General features: G+C 41.8%; 2 protein-coding genes across 5 annotated transcripts; one reads left to right on the plus strand and one right to left on the minus strand.

Moving 5' to 3' along the window:
• Window positions 1-671: 671 nt before the first annotated feature.
• Window positions 672-5,389, plus strand: LOC113019094 (trypsin-3-like). 3 transcript variants are annotated; one of them, XM_080291939.1, is made up of 8 exons: window positions 672-800; window positions 911-956; window positions 1,040-1,082; window positions 1,749-1,769; window positions 2,772-2,934; window positions 3,411-3,673; window positions 4,215-4,363; window positions 4,650-5,389. In XM_080291939.1, exons 5-8 carry the CDS (start codon window positions 2,780-2,782, stop codon window positions 4,983-4,985), a joined length of 903 nt encoding a protein of 300 aa, XP_080148065.1. In that variant the 5' UTR covers window positions 672-800; window positions 911-956; window positions 1,040-1,082; window positions 1,749-1,769; window positions 2,772-2,779; the 3' UTR covers window positions 4,986-5,389. The 3 variants fall into 3 exon arrangements, with proteins under 3 accessions (XP_080148065.1, XP_026018391.1, XP_080148069.1); XM_026162606.2 differs by having other exon boundaries at window positions 911-1,082; XM_080291943.1 differs by having other exon boundaries at window positions 911-1,082; window positions 3,411-3,477; window positions 4,244-4,363.
• Window positions 5,390-8,760: 3,371 nt separating this feature from the next.
• LOC113012866 (uncharacterized) lies at window positions 8,761-11,999 on the minus strand. Of its 2 annotated transcripts, XM_080291961.1 has the most exons (8): window positions 11,802-11,999; window positions 11,643-11,674; window positions 10,683-10,798; window positions 10,045-10,133; window positions 9,818-9,929; window positions 9,629-9,737; window positions 9,483-9,543; window positions 8,761-8,963 (listed from the first exon to the last, which is right to left on the minus strand). In XM_080291961.1, exons 1-7 carry the CDS (start codon window positions 11,846-11,848, stop codon window positions 9,530-9,532), a joined length of 519 nt encoding a protein of 172 aa, XP_080148087.1. In that variant the 5' UTR covers window positions 11,849-11,999; the 3' UTR covers window positions 8,761-8,963; window positions 9,483-9,529. The 2 variants fall into 2 exon arrangements, with proteins under 2 accessions (XP_080148087.1, XP_080148084.1); XM_080291958.1 differs by lacking the exons at window positions 8,761-8,963; window positions 9,483-9,543 and having other exon boundaries at window positions 9,550-9,737; window positions 11,802-11,998.
• Window positions 12,000-19,283: the final 7,284 nt, after the last annotated feature.

A 19,283-nucleotide genomic window follows, 5' to 3' on the forward strand; every position in this document is an offset into this window, starting at 1 on the left:
CTTTGTGCATATTCTCTTACATATGATAAGTCAACATTGAAACACCTGCGGCTTTTAGTCAGGTGCGGCTAATGTATGTACAAAACAGGATTTTCCCCTGATTTTAGCTTGTGCGGCTAATATACAGGTGCGCTTTGTAGTCCGGGAAATACGGTAGTTCACTTTATTGAGCATGTATCTACAATATGCAGCTTTTCAAATGAGAAAATGAAAATGAAATAATCATACCTAAAAATAATCAAAGTATTGAATGATGTCATAATTAAAACATTACCTTGGTTTTATAGTTTAGTTAATGTTTTATCTCCATAGATTTTCCATGTCATGACATAGATACGGTCTCATATTCACACCTGCTGGTTGAAGGAAGTGTTTCTCAGGAAAATAATCTGGGTAATTATTTCATTCATGTTCACTCATCCATTCATCTTTTGAATATGAACTTTGTTCTCATGTAAACGCATTGTTATTTATTGTATAATGCTTTGGTGCCACTGGGTTTTAGCATGTCTCAATGTCTCACACCTTATTCATGCCTTTAAACAGCTGGGTGATTTTATCTGATCTCCCACAGGAAGAGTCTTTTGTCTCTTCAACACTGTGAGAGGTAACAAGAGTGTGTGAACTTTTCTTTGGGGGAGGACTAAATGTGTGAAAACAGCACTGTACTGCTTTTTGTTTCTGTAGAAGGCATTTAAACTCAGGACTTTGCTGGGTTCAGGAGAGACTCTGCTAGTCATTCTTCCCGCAATGGCTCCTCTCACCAAGCTTGGATTTTTGTTCTTTTTTGATTAAAGGAGGTTAGCTTCCACTCACCGTTTGTCTGCAGGCTTTATTAAATGGAAACTTCCACAACAGCACCAAGCCCAACTTGTTTGACCTGGTTCCTTGTCTTTTGTTGCTTATGTAGGTCCAGTGGTCAGTGAGGGCAAGGACAAGTGTGGAGGCATGATCTCGTGGGTGGAGCTCACCAGGATTTCCATATTTAATACTTGAAGTCAAATTAAAACCGGTGTACTTAACAATGTCTCTCCAACAGTTTGTGTGCTGTTTCTCTGTGATCGTCGTTCTCTTGTGCAAAGGTGAGAAATTGATTTTATTTGCAGTACTACACTATTTTCTTATGGGCTATAGAAGAGCGAAAGATTAATACAGAGATACAAAACATTAAACATTAGTCACATTTTTTCTGCCAGGTTACTATTAAAGGGCTCACTTGGCATATTCCCTGTAAGGACAGGAAAGTCACATTGTGTTATTTTATATAGACATTTCCAACTTATTCATCAATAAACTGGCAAGTACGTGTTTAGCACGTGTTCGGCAGAGCTGAATTCAGTAACCTAATAAAAACCAGTGTTTATAAGGGAAGAGACGATACTGGCACAAGTACAAATGACAAAATCTTTGATTTGATTGCTGTTGAATAAATAAATAAAATTGAATTGTTAGCAGACAAACGATATTAGAAATTGAATTTTTAAATTACATGGGCAATATCATAAGATGTAATATAACATAATATAGTATAATATAATATATTTAATTTGCTATTGGAAAAAACACTTTTAAATTTCCTGAAAGGACAGTTTTAGTTTTTAAATCACTCACTTTTCCTAAAATTCTGTGAGCAGGTCCAATTTCAATTTTTACATATTTGTTTCCTCTCTCTCTGACACGTGCTGACAAAAGCAAATCGTGATGTGCAATACACTGTTTTAACTAGTTATCGCTGTTTCAATTTTCAGATGCTGATTCACAGCAGCCTGGTAAGCATCCAAGAACAATTTTACACATTCTGCAAGCTTCAGGTTTCAACATGATTATTTCCTCCTCTCAGCTGCAGACAATAGACGATACTCCTCCCATTTGTTTCAGCAACAAAGGAGTGCTCGGAGTCTTTTTCATTTGACATTAATCCTACAGTCTACACCCTTGGATAGACGTTTTGTTAAGTTAAATATTAAATGCCAAAGTTATGAAACTATAAACAATGACTAAACATATTGGTTTTACAGCAAGGACAGGATACGATGCCAACATATTTTAGGATTGAATGTCTTGTCATGTCTCCCTCCCCTCACTCTCACCCACTCGTGGCATATGGCCGTCCTTCCCCTAGCCTGGTTCTGTCGGAGGTTTCTTCCTGTTACTGTAGGGTCTTTATCCTTACAATACAAAGCAACCTGAGGCAACTGTTGTTGAGATGTGACTTTGAAAATTTTAATTTGGAGAGGACCGAATATCCGTAATATACTGACCAAGTCACAGCTTTGATTGAAGTTACCAAACAGAGCAAATATATTTGTCTAACCCTACTACATGAGTTAAGACATGATCATTTTTACACCACCAATAAAATGTTGCATATTGTATTGCATTTTAAATTACAACTGGCTCTCTCTGAAAATCTGAAGAATACTGCAGGAAGTCTACCTAAAATATAGTATTATTAAGCCCTGTTTGCAAAAAAACAAGAATCTTCACAAATATCAGCACCAAACTGAATAAAAAGCTGCAGTCTGGGGAGGTTTGAAAGTTGACTTACAGTCAGTGGAGTTTGTTGTACAATCAGCATGTTTTAAGAATCTTTGCATCTTTCTTAGTAAAGGCGCTTGCAGGCAGACACAATCAAAAACAACATGACAGATAAATTGCCAAACATTACGCCTAAAACAATAAGGAATGCTCTTTGCTTTACCAGTAAGTGGTTTTTATTGTGGCTTATCAGCGTACTCACCATTTAACTTGCATCCATTTTTATTTATCAGCATGCGGCATGACTGCAAAACATAGCAGAATTGTAGGAGGTCAAGATGCACCCCCAGGAAGTTGGCCCTGGCAGGCAGCTTTATCCATTTTTGGCAGTTTTTCCTGTGGAGGGTCCCTCATCACCGACCAGTGGGTGTTGACGGCCGCTCACTGCATTTCATTGTAAGTCACCATTGTAAGTTTCCATTTTTAGTAATAATAATGTTCCTGCATGGTGTTGCAGGAGTTAGCACTGTTTCCTGACTTCAAAAAGTTCTGGGGGTTTTTTTAGACTTGTGATTTGTAAGAAAATGGATAATTTTGCACTTGTCTGGTTATCATGTGGTCCCTTTTTTTAAGCTATTTTTTTGGTTCTAATGACTGATGGCTAATACTAACATGAATAAAAGGCCTTGAAGAAACTGTTGCTGTTGCTTTGATTTGACTCTATATAAATAGCACATTAAATCACAGCCAGATGAGAAACTTTCCATCAACTGGAATATATATATATATATATATATATATATATATATATATAAATATATATATATATATATATTACTGCATTTGTTACTATGGTGACTGTTATAATGGTCAACATAAGATGCTATGAAAATAACTATATATTTTTTTCCGTTTTTTTCCGTTTTGTCAAGACTTGAACTCTCCTTCACAAAGGTCCATCTGGGTCGCCACAGCCAGTCAGGTTTAAACCCAAATGAGGTGACACAGACACTTGAAAACATTGTTTGCCATCCCAACTACAACCCTTTAACAATTGAGAACGACATATGCCTCCTGAAGCTGTCGGCTCCAGTGAATTTCACAGACTACATTCAACCCATCTGTTTAGCCTCTGAAAACAGCACTTTCTACAGTGGGACCAGCAGCTGGGTCACTGGTTTTGGTAGTACGGCAAGTAAGTTACAAAAAATTTAGTTTATTTTACTTTACTTACTTTATCAAGGTTCAAAAAGAATAGTGAATAGTATGATGTACAGTTTGGAGATGGTGGCTCTAACAAGAAGACATGAAGCTGAGCTAAAGATGTCTAAGGAGCTTGTAAAGAAAAGCATCTGGACTCCTTTAAGTGGCTTGAAGACGTTTCAACTCTCATCCGAAAAGCTTCTTCAGTTCTAGATGTTTCGATTTTTATTCATGAGACCATCAGAGGGACAGCTCAGGTTGAGCGGTTTGGAGACATAGTTAGACATATGGTTTATACAGTGGAGAAGAGGTGCACAAGAGGGAACATGGTGGACAAAGGGTATTGAATATATGGAGCTGCCATGCAGGAGAGAAAAGAGCAAGACCACAAAAGAGCTTCATGGGTGTAGAGGAGGACATAGCAGGAAAGAATGCTAAGAATAGCATGAGACTGAGGCAGATGATCCACAGTGGAGGGAGAAGAAGATGGTGCTGGCTTTAAAAGCTCTTGCATTTGAATTTTTTCCAATTAGGTGATGGTTCACTTTCCAACATCCTGCAGGAGGTGAATGTACCAATAGTGGGAAGCAACGAGTGCAAATGCTACTATCAAGACTTCAGTGAGATCACAGAGAACATGATCTGTGCTGGGTTAAAAGCTGGAGGGAAGGATTCATGTCAGGTAACAGCCACTGTTTGTTTACAAGATAGAGTGGGATGTTAATAAAACAAATGCTGCTAGTTACTTTTTAAGGAAGTAATGCATCATGTTACTTCATTAATTCATGTAGAAATCATTTGTTACACTACTTGTTACATTACTGCACCATGGCCTCTTACTCAGACATGCAAATAATCTGTTTCATGTTGACACGATCCATACTTCACCAGGATTGATCTTACTGAGACAAGTCAGGACCTCTACAGGACGCCTATCTGTCTTAACTTTTATCAATTTCTTTTTACAGGGAGACTCCGGGGGACCACTTATGACAAAGAAAGAATCAGTCTGGGTCCAAAGTGGAGTTGTGAGCTTTGGTTATGGCTGTGCTGAGCCTATGAGACCTGGGATCTACACTCGTGTGTCCCAGTACCAGAAATGGATCAGCGACACCATCACCGGCAAATCACCAGGCTTTGTTACCTTCACCTCGCCAGGCACTGATAGTGATTTAGACTTCACTTGTCCGATAGATGACAGTGTGTTTGACAGTGGTGAAAACCTGATCCACTTCACTCACTTCACCTCTCTCTGTGTTCTTGTTGTGTTGCTCCAAGTGTTTGTTGGAAGTGATGGAATTTAACTCATCACATTTACTCAAGTTCAGCATTGAAGCTTGAAATAATTTTTCTTTATGAAACTTTATAACCTAGAGGTGAAGGCTACACTTTTTATTCCAATAGATTTATGGGGGAGCTTCAGTTTCAACTTACCCAATTTAGGATTTGAGTATTTGAGAATATACTTTGAATATATTGAGAATAAAATTTTTATAAATGAAGCACTAGGTATGAAAGTAATGGGAAATACTAAAAAAAAGTTGAGTCAGTGAGCATATTAGACATTATAACACAGAATAACTTTTTATCTGAAAATGTAACATGTTTACTTATCTCTACTGTCTAAAATATGGTGAATTGCTTTACTTTGTCTTACTTCATTTTAATCATTTAAGACATTTTAATGATTAAAGCAGTGGCTCCCAAACTTTTTTTGCTAGGCTCCCCTTTGTTTTACAAGAAAAATGTTCGCGCGCTCCCACCCTTCTCGCACGCACAAACACATCCTCCAACCACACACACCCACATTTTGCTCCATTGCGGTTTCTTTCACACCTCAAACATTTAGTAAACAATTAAACAAATACAAGTAATCTGGAATAAATTACAGGTAGTAAGAAAATAAACTACCAGGTTTTAGTTTTTACCAATTGTTTGCTAGTTTAGTTTAGTTTTTATTTTTTGAAAATCCTTAGTTTCAGTTTAGTTTTGATTAGTTTCAGTTATAGTTTTAGTTGTGTTTGCAATAATTAAGTGTAACAAAATCCCAGTTTCATCATATCAGTCATTCTCTTCTGCTTATCCTTGGGTATGTTGCTATTCCAGCTACCATACCCTGCACCCTGGACAGGTCGCCTGTCTGTCGCAGGGCTAACACGCAGAGACAGACAACTCACATTCCCACCTATGGGTTCTTTAAATAAATAAATAAATAAATAAATAAATAAAGGCAGATGAACAACCACTGATACCAGGCAACTATAAAATGTATATCTTGGCCCCAATGAGACTATTAACTCTTGCAGCACCGGGTGTTCGTAATTTTGGTTCAAGTGAATTGATAAACTTTTTGAAGGCAATTGACTCACACAGTTATGTAGATGTCCCAGTCCTGTTGTCTCGGGATGCATCACGCTGCCTTGTCTGGGGTTAGCTTCTGTTTCTGGGGATGAGAGTTGAGTGTGCTCCCTTACCTTCTCAAGGTAAGCTAGGTTAGCCTTCTTGTGTGAGCTTTTCAAGTGCACTTTGAGGTTTGTGGGATTTTTTTCCCTTTAGAAATGTCCTTCATAATTTGTCTCTTTCCACTACAAGACACTTGCTTTATCCAAAACACAGTCATATTCAAAGTAATCCCAAACTGGACTCTGGCGCTTTCTCCCGACTTTTCCTGACATGATTCTGCATGTGGACGGAGCAGCAACACAGATGACTCGACTAACGTACTGCCACCTGCTGGCATAATTAGACAGCAAGAAAAAAATCTGTAAACTAAACTTCATTTTCACCCTTGACTATTGTATGACACGCACACATCAATGAAAACTAAACATGTTTTTGCTATAAATTCAGTTACTTTTAGTTAGTTTTGTGAACACTCATTACAGTTTTAGTTAGTTTTCCTTTTTTTAAATTTTTTATTTCCGTTAACGAAAATGTTTTTTCACATCTAGTTTTCGTTATTTCGTTAGTTTTCGTTAACAATAATAACCTTGCAAACTACTAACTCTTTTACGCTCTGTTCACACCTACATGGGTATTTTTGAAAACGCAGCTGTTTTGTCCACACGTAAACGGCATTTCGAATCACCGAAAACTGAGATTTTTTAAAACTAATTTTTTGCGTTTACGTGTAGACAAGGAATACAGAGTTCATCACCCAACGTCAAAGGTATGTGCCTTTTTTTCACGTCATGCTGTGCGCCACGTTATTGTTTACATGAGATGAATTTCAGAATGGCAGATAGAGACAAAATACTGTTAATCTGACTATCTGCAGGTTTTACAGCTTACATATAAACACGCAGTTACTGTCCCTCCATTTAAAAAGGCAGAAGCGTCACGGTGTGATTATTTTACGTCTAGTTGTGTTTTTTCATGTGTAATAATATTCAACATTGCTATCAATGCATGTTTCAAAAAATGCCTCTCTGTGCAAAATGGGTTTAAAAACATAAACAACTGTGGGATACTGTTTGTCCGTAATTTGAACTGGGGAACAAATTGTGGCAGGATCAGCCTGATGTTATTTGTATCCCGCTTTAACTTTATTGTATAAAGAGCTAACATCTCCAAAATGTGTCAATCAGTGTCAATCAATGAACAGATGATGGATCAGTAACTACGACTGGATTGTGTTTGTTCTCTCCATCAGATTCCTGTCAACTCAAAATCGACACAAACACAATATGTCATGGTCCTGGGCCATGTGGGCCCAGTATTCTTAGTTTCTTGTATTTTTGTATTTCGTTCCTTATTTAGGTCATGTTTCCTGAGTTGTCCTATTATGTTGTTCCTTATTTGACTTCCCCTTGTGACTTTTATCCCCTGTGTGCCCCTCTATGTATCTGTGAGCCCTCATCTCCCCTCCTTGTGTTTCATTCCATGTTTCCCCAGCCCACTATGCCCGTGCTCTCTCTCTCCTCCTGTTTGCACCTCTGTGTACTTCCTGTTTTACTTTGACAGTCTCCCGTCAGTGTTGTTTACTCCTGCCATGTCTTGTTATGTTTATCTGTGTCAGCTGTGTTCCCATGTGTGGCCACTTCCCCTGATCATCCCTCTTGTGTGTTTAGTCTCTGTGTTTCATGTAGTCTGTGTCGCGTCGTCTGTGTTCTCACCCCCTTGTTTTCACGATCAGTCTTTTTGTGATCATCTTCGTCTCAGAGTTCTCTTAGTTTGTCACAGTATTAGTTTTCCCAGTTTAGTTATAGTTTAGCCACGCTATCCCTGCTGTGTTTGTATTCCTGGTCTTCAGTCATATTAAAGGCTCGCTTTCTGTTAAACTCACTCCCGTCTACTCACTTGTGTACGCTCCTGGGTCCATTACACACACCACCGCACGGCCTGCCTCTGTAGACCGTGACACAGTAAACAAAATGGTAAATAAACAGTAAATGGCCTGTATTTATATAGCGCTTTACTAGTCCCTAAGGACCCCAAAGCGCTTTACATTTCCAGTCATCCACCCATTCACACACACATTCACACACTGGTGATGGCAGCTACATTGTAGCCACAGCCACCCTGGGGCGCACTGACAGAGGCGAGGCTGCCGGTGTTCTGACAAACCATCCTACTTTGGCGAAACGTCCTACCAGTAGGATAATTTTACGCTGCCATATGACAAACTGTCCTACTTTGGCAAAATGTCCTACTGTATGTAATTTATGCACATTTCTGCTGCCAAACAATAATTCCAGCACAAATTTAAGTAGGTATGATGGTTTGCCACTTAACTTTGCCCATCAGAGTATGTTTGTAGCTGATATTCAGTTCGGTTTGACACTTCTTTTTACCCATTAAAGTGTGCTTGTAGGTCACATTCACAAAGGTAGCATGTTTTGGCACGTAATTCTTCCTGTCAGAATTATGCTTCTACTTTATAATAACAACGGTAGCATGTTTTGGCACATAATTCTTCCTGTCAGAATTATGCTTCTACTTTATAATAACAAAGGTAGCATGTTTTGGCACTTGTTTGTAGAAGCAGTCTGCATGCCAAGGTGCTTAAGTTATACAGCTGTCACCACTGAAGTGATTGGAACACCTGACTATATAAACTTTGACAATGAACTCACTCCATTATAGTTACAGTATATATTTACTGAATATATTTACAGATACATATATTTGACATTTATAGATCCAACAGAACACAGGGAGAAAGAACTGAAAAAGAAACAGTGTACAAATTATGCACATTTGTCGCACAGGTACTTGTCCAGGCTGCTCTCATATTGAGCACATCCAAAATGTGCCCATCTGGAACAAAACTCGCACTGCACCTGAAGAGGGAGAAGGGGGGGGGGGGGGGTGTAAGTGTGTTAACCAACATTATGAATTTGATGAGAAAATAATTACTACAGTGGCTTGCAAAAGTATTCGGCCCCCGTGAACTTTTCCACATTTTGTCAGATTGCATTCACAAACATGAATCAATTTTATTGGAATTCCACGTGAAAGACCAATGTCTCTACCAGTCTCTAGCTGGTAGAGACAGACCCTAAAAGACTGGCAGCTGTAATTGCAGATAAAGGTGGTTCTACAAAGTATTGACTCAGGGGGCTGAATAATTATACACACCCCACTTTTCAGTTATTCATTTGTAAAAATTGTTTGGAATCATGTATGATTGTTGTTCCACTTCTCACGTGTACAGCACTTTGTGTTGGTCTTTCACGTGGAATTCCAATTAAAATTGATTTGTGTTTGTGGCTGTAATGTGACAAAATGTGGAAAAGTTCAAGGGGGCCGAATACTATTGCAAGCCACTGTATATTGCATTTGTGGTTTATTTGTTTTACCATTTCAATCATACTGGACTCAGGATCGGCTTCCAGCATGGAACAAACTACACAGCATTACCTAGAAACACACTGACATTAAACCTAACAGTTTTAAACAAAACTGAAAGTGCTATTGCAATACAAAAGCACATGACTCAACTTACTTTGATGTTCTAGCAGTTCGCAAGCAATTTCAGTGCGGTGCAGCCCAATGGCTTCTGGAGTGGACAGCACCCTAGTAACCTCTCCACTCAGAAGGTAGTGTTCGGCAAACTGTAAAATATGTTACAGTAATTGCAATTGATTAACTTAATTCTAGTTAAATACATTAAATACAATTGCTTATTAAATACCTTCAACACTAAAACTCCACAACTGCTGGAGTCCATCTGCTTGTTGTGTGGCAGAGTCTCCATTTTCCAATCCACTCGGGACTCTTCCTTTCCTTTCATCTTCAGAAAATTCCTAATAAAAACAAAACAAGTTTTTAAAATGTAGCCAGCATTTTGCTCTAAATAAAAAGAAAAAAAACCCCACAAACCAAACAACCTAAAACAGATAATTAATGAATGATGAATACCTCCAGTTACGCATAACTTTCCTTTCATAACAACCTTCATTTCCAAGAGGGTCTAACAGCAGTACAGATTGTGAGGAGATTTTGACAACCTAAAATAAAAATTGTATTTAGTAGAATATGTGTATTACACTCACTTAAGTAAACATAATCAATTGTAAGCATTTTTAAAATAAGAATATGCTGCTAAAAATAACAGTAAAACAAAAAAAGAGAAAAAACACACGAGGTGTGAACATGTACCACAAGGATCCAGTGTGCACCAGAGTTCAGTGGGCACAACCAAATGTCCTACGCCAGAAACAACATCTGTGGAATATTTTTAAGTTTATAAAAGGTTTAGATTTATTTACATAGCATACACTATATAACCAATATAACATCTACATTACCTTGCTGACACATTTAAACTTCCCAGAAAACAGAGAGGTTGCACGGGTTTCTGAAAAATGCAAGATTTTTTTTTTTTAAAAAGATTACAAAATTGTATAAAATACCTTTGTGAAATAACCGGCATACGTTCTTACTTGCCTTTTGTTTCTTAATGAGGCAGTGCAGGTATGCATCAAAGACCTGTTTGGATTAAAAGAAGATTATTTTTACAGACCACCACTAGGACCAAAAATGATTATTTCACTTACCTCATCAGAAAGCCACCCACTATCCTCCAGTGTGCGAAAAGAAGAGTCATACAATTTGTATGGCCCAACGACTGCCTCCACACGCCCGGTGTCTTTTGCAGCCCAAAGCCACTTCACTACAAAACAAAATATGATAAGTTTCTTTAGTAATAACAGTTGTCATTTGAAAATCACGGTCAATGGCCAACAAGCAGACAAGGGCCAACAGGCCACAAGCAGACAAGGGCCAACGGGCCAACAACATAAACATGCCAGAGGGGAGTAGCTTTATGTAAATCAGACATTAGCCAAAATTGGACCAACAGGTCAAAATTAGCAAGAAGGGAGAAAAAAATAAAACATTCTATCCATTTGACTAGCCAAACTGGCAACAATTGACCAACCGGTCAGAATGAGATTTTTAGCTATGCCACCTTTTTCTTGCGTGCTGGGTTTCTGGGGGATCACTGGTACAAGCTCTTCTGGTGCTTGGACTGATTTTACCTGAGCTATTTTTGGTGCAAACTGAATGACAGAGGATCTGTTATTTTGCAGCGCTTCATGATGATGCTGAGGACTGCAAGGCCACATCTCAGAAGATGGGCTACTCTCAACAGGTTCAGTTGGAGTTGAGACTTGACAGGGTGGCTTGTTCTATAGGGTTTAATGTGGTCAATACTGTATAGACCTTTTAAAGTATTTCCCTCAGCGTTTTTCAGTCTAACACATTTTCCACTGAAGTCATCAATTGTGCAGGGACCTGAAAAATCCGGTTCAAGTCTTCCTCCTTTTCGCCCACGTTTCCTCATATTTAGAAGCAGAATTTGATCCCCTACATTGTACACAACATTTTTGTACTTTTTCAGGGCCCGCTTGGCGTATGCAACCTTTTGCTTGTCTTGTGACTTCGCAATGTTTTCTTGTGCAGTTTCTTTAACTGCATGTTGTGCTTCACTTTCAGACTGTACATAGTCACTGTACCTTTTGTCGTCTGGCAGAATGATGTTGGAAATCTAAAATTTTGTAGATATTAGCAATTAAAACAAGATGATATCATATTCATAAAGACATTACTGGGTTTTTTTCTTAAATGGTTTCAATTCTTTGTTCTAACATAGAAAGAATTTGACAAACACTCACCGGCACTTGAGCAGGCACTTCTGATGGAAATACTGCTTCTCTTCCATACATCAGAAAAAAAGGTGTGTATTTTGTTGTGGTGTGTACTTTTGACCGAAGTGAAAACAGGGTGGGCTCTAGATACAGATCCCAGTTATTCTGCTGGTCATTCACCAGTTTTCGGAGGGCTCTAAATGCAGGCATAGAAATATGTAAACACAGTAAGTAAGACAGAAAGTTTAATTAGAAGTAAAGAAATTAATAAATTATTAAGTAACAATTAAGTTTGAATAACATAAGTAATGTTATTAAAAACTGATAGATAAAAATTAGGCATACCTTTTTATGTTGAGATGAGATGAAAAGACCAATGACAACATACCATCCACAGATGGTCTGTGGATGGTATGCTGCTGTGACACTTCTTTCAATTTGCAATAACTTGCAAAGATCAGAGTTGAGCTTCAACAGAAAAGGACAAGGTTATACTTCTTATACAAGCACACAAGAAAAAAATCTTTGACCCCAGTGAAGTAAAGTTAAAAAATGTAACTGAAAATTATTTAACACTTACTTCATTCACAAACTCTCTGCCTTGGTCTGACAAAATCCTTTTGGGGCAGCCATGTCTATATATAATGGAGCACAAGTGCTGGGCTACCTCAGATGCAGATTTTGTTTTTAATGGGAAAGCTTCAACCCATTTTGAAAAGTAGTCAGTTGCAGTAAGTATATACTGGAAGCCGCTTGAAGTTTTAGGAAGAGGTCCAGTAAGATCTATACCAATAAGTTCCCACACTTCAGACACCTATCAAGGACAAATAAATAATTTGAATAACAATTTGTATAATGTACACATTAACATTGATGGTTAAAATTAGTTGGCAAACCCTCCTGCCTTTATGAATATGAGCTACAAACATAGTTTGATGGGTAAACGGGGCATAATATTTACCTGAATACACTGTAACGGTTGCACAGCAGTCAGTGGTTTCCCAACTTTTTGACACATATTTATGGAGTTCACGTAAATGTTCAACATTCTCATTTGTAAAAAACAAAAAATAAAAAACACTTACCGGTAATGACATATTCTCTAACGAACAAAATATTTAGCAACAATAGTTTGTGTGCGTGTCTTCAAATCTCTGCCAGGCCTACAGGTTATTACTGTAATGTCACTAATTAACCATATTTATTTATATTTTGCAAGTGTACAGTTTCTCTTTTAACTGATATCAAAAAAATTGCTTATTTTAAACACTATTTAACAACAGTACAAACAGTTAATACATACCCATGTTTTAATGTCAACTGTCATACCAAACCAGTAAAATCTGGAATACACTGCATTTAGCGTTTTGTGTGTGCCAGTGTGTCCTCCAATTGGAGATGAATGAAACTCATGAAATATCTTCCTGGCATCATCCATGGTTTTTACTACTCTTCTGGTTCCAACAAAGAGTTCTCCATCTGCAGTAAAACAATATATATTTAGAAATTAATTTAATCACATATATGAGTTGTTAGTATTAACAATAAATTACTGACCCTTTTGTTTGAATTTTGAGGCATATCTTCTGAGGTTTTGCCTCTGAGCCTGGTCATATCCTGAAGGGTAGGAGCCCGCAGAAATGAATGCGTAAATCTCTTCCCACTTCTTCTCCATATCTACGAATGTCAGTAAACATTTTCTTATGAGCTTCAATATGTGCAGTTGACAATGCAAATAATTTAACTTATTAAATAACGACATTACCGAAACAGCCTTAAAACACCGAAGCTGCGGACTCAAAAGTGTTGTGCAAATACCACGTGTCCAGTAACTTGACAGCAGACTTCACCGAATCTGCAAATTCGACAGTTTTGTGCAGAAAGCAGATAGCGACTTCACTTTAATATTGACAAACAATCACAAAGGCTTAAAAAAAAAATCAAGTATCAACGTCAATAAAAAGTACTAATACTTACTACTTACCTATTCTCCTGAAAATATGACAATGGAGTAGCGTGAAATCACAGCCGGATGCGCTTAGCTTCCCTTTTTGTGTTGTGCGCATGCGCGTACATGCTCAGGAACAACGGGTAGGACGGTTTACGGGGTAGGAGAAATTCCCAGAACACCAGACACCACCACCAGTAGGCAACGGGTGAAGTTTCTTGCCCAAGGACACGACGACCGAGACTGTCCAAGCCGGGGCTCGAACCGGCAACCTTCCGATTACAAGGCGAGAGGCTGATGGAGAGGGTGCTCGTGGATATCCCTCGTAGCCGCTGCGTTGTGTACCTGGATGACCTGTTGGTGCATGGTGGCGACTTCGACAGTGCACTGTCTCACCTGAGCGAGGTCTTGAGTGCCATCCGACGAGCTGGGCTGCGGCTCAACCCCGCGAAATGCTGGCTGTTGGCGAGAGAGACCACGTTCTTGGGCCATGTGATCGAGGTGTCGCCACTGACCCCGCAAAAGTGGCTGCGGTCCGGGACTGGCCGACTCCCTCGAACGTCCAAGAACTGCGGAGCTTCCTGGGCCTAGCCTCCTACTACCGTCGGTTCATCAAGGGGTTCGCGACAATGGCCAGCCCCCTCCACCGCCTGACTGACAAGGGGCAGCTGTTTGGCTGGGGGGGAGGCCTGTGCTGCGGCTTTTGCACAGCTGAAGGAGGCCCTCACCAGAGCCCCAGTCCTGGCCTACCCTGACGCCCGGCAACCTTTTATTGTGGACACTGATGCTAGCAATTTAGGAGTCGGGCGGTCCTTTCCCAGCAGGACGAGGCTGGAGAATGGGTGGCGGCGTACTTCAGTCGTGCCTTGGGGCGAGCCGAGAGGAACTACTGCGTGACCCGGCGGGAGCTGCTGGCCGTAGTGCTAGCGGTGCAGCACTTCCAGCCATATCTGCACAGCTGCCGGTTCCTCCTGCGCACTGACCATGCATCTCTGACTTGGCTCCTGAACTTCAAACACCCAGAAGGGCAGGTGGCCCGCTGGCTGGAGGTCCTTCAGGGCTATGACTTCGAGATCCAGCATTGGGCAGGTCGACAGCATGGCAACGCTGATGCCCTCTCCAGACGGCCCTGCGTAGCCGTCGAGTGCCGCTACTGCCTGCGACAGGAGGAGCGGGCCCAGGAGGTGCTGGGAGTGGCTCCCATTGACAACGCAGCAGCTGAAGCGGGAGCAGGAGGCCGACGCGACGTTGGTTCAGGTGGGGGCCTGGCTGGAGGCGGCGCAACGCCCCGCCTGGACGGGGGTGTTGGGACAGGAGCCCCAGGTGAAGGCCTACTACTCCCACCACAACAATCTGGAGACCCACGACGGCCTCCTGTACCGGAGATGGCGGGCCCCCGGTCAGGGCAGAGGTCTCCTGCAGCTGTTGGTGCCTCGGTCGCTGTGGTCGCAGGTGCTTGAGCTGGTCCATGGCTCGGTGGGGGCAGGACACTATGGGAACGCCAAAACTCTCCGCCGCCTCAGGGGACGGTTCTACTGGCCTGGCTGTCGACGGGATGTGGAACTTCATGTGCACTGCTGTGACACCTGCACGGCACAGAAGGGCCCAACTCAACGCTCCACTGCCCCCCTTCGGCAGTACCTGGTGGGGGCCCCAATGGAAAGAGTGGGAGTGGACGTCCTAGGGCCTTTCCCCGTCACAGAGTCAGGGAACCGGTATGTGTTGGTGGCTATGGAATATTTCACGAAGTGGCCAGAGGCCTACGCGGTGCCGGACCAGAGCACAACGACGACGGCCGAGAAGCTGGTGGAGGAGATGTTCACCCGTTTTGGGGTCCTGGCTGAGCTCCACAGTGACCAGGGGCGTAACTTCGAATCGAAGGTCTTCGGGGAGATCTGCCGACGACTGGGGGTGGAGAAGACAAGAACCACACCGCTCTGCCCACAAAGCGATGGCTTGGTTGAGCGCTTCAACCGCACGCTGGCCACCCAGCTCGCCATTCTCACCAGCCGCCACCAGCGGGATTGGGACCGACATCTGCCCCTGGTCCTTTGGTCGTATCGGACTGCGGTGCAGGAGTCCAGCCAGTGCACACCTGCCGCTCTGATGTTTGGACGGGAGCTCCGGACACCTGTGGATCTGGTGTTCGGGTCCCCCCCGAGCCGGAGATTGATGGTGGGCCAGAGATGGACTACTACAGGAGGCTGAGGGAGCGGCTGCAGGTGGTTCATGACTACACCCGCCAGGCCCAGGCCCAGGCCCAGGCCGGAGTACGACAGAAAAGAGCCTACGACACCAAGTGCCGAGGGGGGGTTTTCATGCCTGGCGACAAGGTTTGGGTGTACTGCCCGGTTCGGAAGAGAGGAGTGTCCCCCAAACTCTGCAGTCACTGGCAAGGGCCGGCGGAGGTCGTGGAGCGGCTAACAGACGTGGTGTACCGTATCCGCATGTCGGGCCCGGGGCGCATGGTGGTGTTGCACCGTGACAGGCTCTCAGCGTACCGACCGCTCGCTCCGGCAGACGCCGGGGCAGGGGATGATGGTGGCATCCCATGTTCTGACCCGAGTGACTTTTCCCACGCCGGTCGTGCACCAAAAGAAGGCACCTGGACATTTGCAGGACTTTGTGTGGGGTAATGGGGTCGTCGGGGACGACTGACCCCTTAGGTGGGGGCTATGTAGCGGGTAAGGGCTGTTCGGGGTTCTGTTTGTACAGTTATGTTTTGTTTATGTTGCCATAGTGACGGGTGACGCCCTCTCGCTACAACGGCATGTCCTTCCGGGGTCAGAGGGCACCCTGTGTGTTGTTATTGTTGTTGCTGTGCTGTTGCCGCGCTGAGCAGTTAGCTAGCGGCTGTGTTCTTCTGCAGATGTCAATAAACGGCTGTGCTCCCTGGCTAGCTCACGGGAAGCAAGACCAAACAATACCTCCGTCTCCTCCTTGTCTGAGCTCGCCACAATATAATGCCATCCTGGACATTTGTTCCGACCATTCCCTAAAACAACAGGGGCTAGATGACTTCCAGCGCCTCAGTATTATCCTGCATCCTGTTATGAAAGGCAAACGCACCCATAGTCTCTGTTTTCTAGTGAGAATACTGCTGTCAGGTAACAGACCCAGGACACACAAAGCTGGAGACTTAGAAAGGTTAAGATTAAAAAGATTGTTCACAAGGTTAATGATCCCATACCACAAGTAATCATTTTTCCAGTATGCATACAACATGTGAACTAGGGTCCCGGCTTCCTCCTGACATTTCCAGCAGGTGTCATTGTCAGCAAACTTCAAGCTGACTAGCTTACTGGGAGTCCAGTAATTTCTGTGAAGCAACTTGTATTGGATAAGCTGAGACTGTGCTTCATGTGAGCAAACACACCACGATTAAACCAGCTTCCTCCAACTATCCTCTAAAATCTGAATTCCCAGATCCTTCTCCCAGCACTGCCTCAGTCCTATGGGTTCAAATTGTGGTCATAAATATTTTGTACTTGTAAATCAGTTTTATACTTGCACATCAGGATTTATATGTTTAAAAATAATTTTTGACCCTTTTATTTCATTGGTCAATGTCATGTCAATCACAAATTTAACTATCCAATCAGAGAATTGATGGGTTTGGCTGTCGGAGGGGTGCTTTTGAACTGCAGGTTCTTGAAGGGTAATAGAGTTTGAAGCTGGAGGATCTCTATATAAATATCCCATAGAAGCTAGGTCCCCTAACTTTCAGTAGCTGCTGAAAGGATAAAGTTGTGGTATATCAATGGTTAGAAATACCATTATTACTTTAGGATTAGTTTAACACAAAGTCAGGGCTGACCCGGGAGTAGGGCTGGGACAATGTGTCGACGTAATCGATTACGTCAACGCGTAAAATATGTCGACGTAAAAACATTAGTCAGGCAGTCGCAGTTGACTTAAACCACTCCACCCGAACAGTTCTACAATAAGGGGATATTTTAACCGAAAACAAAGCAAATCAGTCATTTGCCGGCTTTGTGAGGTGGACATGGCCTATCATAAAAGCACGACGGCTATGCACCAGCACCTCAAACGATGACATCCAGGAGCAGCTTCTGAAAAAGACAAACCACCATAAGTTTTCAATTTTTTTACTAACGCTGGTTTTTACCCTTTAATTCATCCAGACACCCCCCCCCCCCCCAATCCACGTAGACATACACTCACTCATAGACAGAGATAAACACCCAACCTCCGTAAATGCAAAAATCATTTAAGATGCTTAGCAGTAACATGTAGCAGCTGCTGTTTAGTTGGTTTTTATTTCTGGCCCATGCTGGCAAAACGAGTCGGAATGCGCCTGCGCGCATTCCGACTCGTTTTGATCATCCCTTATCAAAATCGGAGAAAGACAAAAATGTGAGACAGCGAATTGGCCACAGGAAAAATGTTAACAAGGATAATACACCACCTGCTAAACGGTGATGGTGATTATCATTAATCTCTTACTGTTATGCTATGAAGGCACATGGCATAACAGTGAGGCACATACATGGTATAGATAGATAGATAGTAGGGTGCAACGATACACAAAATTCACGGTTCGGTTCAGTTCGATATTTTGGTGTCACGGTTCGATATTTTTTCGATACAAAAAAATGTTCATGCCTTTTTAATTTGTCATTTATTAAAAGTATAAATATATATTTTAACTCAAAGGTACAGTTTTTAAATTTAATGTTGCTGAAACAACAAAATAATAAAAAAAATAAATCTATCTGATCGAGAAATCACTCATCTTTGGAAAAGAGAGTTTATTACAGAGAAATGGCTCTTTCCAAAATAAAAGCTACACTATACGCTTTTGACGTCTGGAGGACTACTGTCAGAGAAGAAGTACACTATGCACCCCCCAGGAGGGGGCTGTACTTACCGAGAGCGTCTTATCTATGATTTTAAAAGACATGAGACCACTTGCTGTGGTTGAAGGTGAGGAATTCAAAGAAATGCTGACCACTTTCCAACCAGGTTACACTCTGCCGTCTAGGCGTCATTTTGCAAGCATGATAGAGAGAAAGTATGAAACTTCTGTGGAGAAACTAAGGAATTAACTAAAAAAGGCCACATCCAAAATCTCCCTTACCACTGATGCTTGGACAAGTCTGGTCACAGAGTCCTATTTAGGGGTAACTTGTCATTTCATTAATGACAATTGGGATCTTCTCTCCTTCAATTTAGCAACACTGCCAGTTGAAGAGCGCCACACTGCAGAAAACCTTGCCTCCTGGGTGGAGAAGGTGGCAGAAAAATTCCACATTTCCTTGCATAATGTCCTTGCCATTGTGCATGATAATGCAAGTAACATAGTTTCAGCTCTTCACATCCTGAAAGAGAAGTTTGGAGTGGTGTCCTATCGGTTTGCCGGGCATACACTTCAACTGGTTGTAAATTATGCACTGAAAGACCCCAAGATTGATAAGGCACTATCAGCTGCACGGGGCCTTGTAAAGCACATCAGGAAAAGTGAGCCAGCTAGCACCAAACTTAAGCAGAAGCAAAAACAGATGGGTACAGCTGAGCATAAACTAATCCAGGATGTCACT

The sequence above is a fragment of the Astatotilapia calliptera genome, chromosome 3 (assembly GCF_964374335.1).
Source record: "Astatotilapia calliptera chromosome 3, fAstCal68.1, whole genome shotgun sequence".
NCBI classification, from domain to species: Eukaryota; Metazoa; Chordata; class Actinopteri; order Cichliformes; family Cichlidae; genus Astatotilapia; species Astatotilapia calliptera.